This window comes from Gadus chalcogrammus, chromosome 14, assembly GCF_026213295.1.
Source record: "Gadus chalcogrammus isolate NIFS_2021 chromosome 14, NIFS_Gcha_1.0, whole genome shotgun sequence".
In the NCBI taxonomy this organism is placed as follows: domain Eukaryota; kingdom Metazoa; phylum Chordata; class Actinopteri; order Gadiformes; family Gadidae; genus Gadus; species Gadus chalcogrammus.
The window spans coordinates 9,006,647-9,009,098 of NC_079425.1; the positions used below are offsets into that span (position 1 = coordinate 9,006,647).

At 39.8% G+C, this 2,452-nt stretch overlaps 1 protein-coding gene across 1 annotated transcript in view; it reads left to right on the forward strand.

Moving 5' to 3' along the window:
* The window catches only part of LOC130403727 (tetraspanin-18-like), a 15,918-nt gene extending 13,914 nt beyond the window's left edge, over window positions 1–2,004 (forward strand). The window contains exons 8-9 of the mRNA XM_056608150.1: window positions 321–404; window positions 821–2,004. Of these exons, the coding sequence (XP_056464125.1) occupies window positions 321–404; window positions 821–868 (132 nt within the window). The 3' untranslated portion in view covers window positions 869–2,004. The remainder of the gene's footprint in view (window positions 1–320; window positions 405–820) is intronic.
* The last annotated feature ends 448 nt before the right edge of the window (window positions 2,005–2,452 follow it).

Here is a 2,452-nt window from a genome sequence, read left to right on the forward strand (position 1 = left end):
TGATTGCATGTGACTGTGAGTAATAATGATAGGTAAGAACAAACTGTGTTTGCACTGCAGTGTCAGTTTTGGTGCAGGACGTTTTCATTTTCGGTTTTCAAAATCGTATTTTTAGGTGGGGCACTGCTTTAAAATAGCATTAGACATGTGATCACTCCAAAATAATCAATCAATTAATCAATACATTTCAAACAAACTTTGACATGTTTCAAGAAAATGTATATTTTGCCTGCATTATAGTTATTTAGCATCGATCTCATTCTAGTGAGCTGCCAGAGCATAATGCTGCCGTCTTCACCTGGCTGTTTGTCTTCATACAGGGTTGTTACTCAGCCGTGGTGGACTACTTTGAGACTTACATCTACATGGCGGGTGCCCTGGCCATTGTGGTGCTGACTATTGAAGTAGGTCCTCTCATGATCTCTGTCGGATTACCCATGATGTATACTACCGCCCTTAAGTCTCAGTTAAGTGTGAGAAAATATGGAGTATAATTATATTTATTTATTTGGGAGACACTTTTACCCAAACCAACTTGAATCCTGATAAAGGTCATCAAGGTGATATTGTAAAGTGTGCTTTTCAACGATTTCTCAATGTAAGACTGCAGATATTTGTCCATTGAAACCAGAACCTTTGGGGTGGTATTCGAACACACTATCCAAAACATTATTCTGCCCTTAAGAAACGGACGAATGAATAAAATATATTATCTCTATATATATACGTCTACAAAATCCTGCAGTAGAGATGTATCGATTAACCCTTAACCCAATATATTGTGTTGATATCTCCATACCCGTGCTGTTCCCCTCTCCAGCTATTTGCCATGGTGTTCGCCATGTGTCTGTTCCGAGGAATCGAGTAACCAGTGTGTGCTGGACAACCACCAGGAGCAGCATCAAAGCACACCAGAGCAGCACAATGGGCAGAATGCAGGACATAAACATGTACAAAGAAATACAAGCAGATGAAGTGTATTTAAACACTGTTCATTTTATTATGATGGTCTTGCACTGTAGTTAGCCCCATGTGGATCTGAACTTCACAGCTGAGGTACTGCTTCAAAAGCACAATTGAAAAAATTAAACATAATTACTGAACCAGTTATGTTCAGTATGATGATCATTTTTTTCTTGTTCAGGACGGTCAACCCAATGAAATGGTCTAAGCATCCGCAATAAAGCCACCACAATGTTCAACTTCTCCTTGTCCGCCATGTGAACCTGTACTGTTGCGGTTGCTTTTGCTTTGACTTGCAGGATCCATCCTTGTGATTCTAATCATTTGTCTGTCACATACTTTGCTAAGGCACTGTGTTAAATAACAGCCGCATTACACAAATCGGCCCTGATGTTGCTCAACATAGACAGTCCAGCGAAAGGTGAGCTGAGCACCTGTCTGTCAGAAATAGAAAAGAAAGACCAAGCTGGAGAACCTTTTTATTTTCCTAGGGTATGTTGGCAATAAGATGGAGCTCTAATTGTATCTCACCTCTCTGAGAGAAGTCAAGTTGTTAAGAGACCAAACTCTTCCCTCTCTGTCGTTCCACTTATCCAAGTCAATAGGTCAGGATAGTAAAACAATGTTTAATTATTACAAAATGTAATGTTCAGTATTGAAGAATGAAATGGGGCACCTGTGAATGTATGCATCTAAAGAGAGAGAGATGTGTGTGTGGTGTGTGCATTACTGTGTGAGATGCCTGTGTGTGTGTGTGTGTGTGTGTGTGTGTGTGTGTGTGTGTGTGTGTGTGTGTGTGTGTGTGTGTGTGTGTGTGTGTGTGTGTGTGTGTGTGTGTGTGTGTGTGTGTGTGTGTGTACACAGTTGAAAGTATGTAAATACAAGCATTCTGAGGATTGTGCCAGTGTACAGTGTGTTATTTAGTATTGTGTGTTGTGATGTAAATGTTTCTTGACAGTTGTTGTATACTGATAGTTTTTAGCTCAAACTAAATACTTCTGTACATGTTTACCAAGGTTACATTTGTAAATGGCACTGATTTAACATTAAAGAAACTTCTGTTGTGATTTATCGTTTCTGTTGAAGATTTGACTCACTGAAAAAGCATCTCCACTTTGATGTATCAAATTACAATTAAAACATTGGGGACCTTCCTATGAGAGTACCTCTTGGTAACCATAGCAACGGTAGACAGTTCTCCTCATGTCGGTGCATGCAGGTCACTGACAAGAAAAACCAAAAGAGCACAGGCTGCTTATCAGTTGCTTTTCTCAAGAGCTTCAACATAATAATCGATGCATTATATAATAACAGAATCGAGCCATCATAAAATGTGGGGAAACGTTTTGTATGTCTCTACCTGTGTAGCTGCGCTGTGCTGGGGATGTGCTTTGTCCCACACGGATGGCAAAGGTAAGTCAATGAAAAAGCGCTATATTTATGCACATAGAGTTGATAGTTGATCATTTGTTTGGCCTGTTGGGGAACC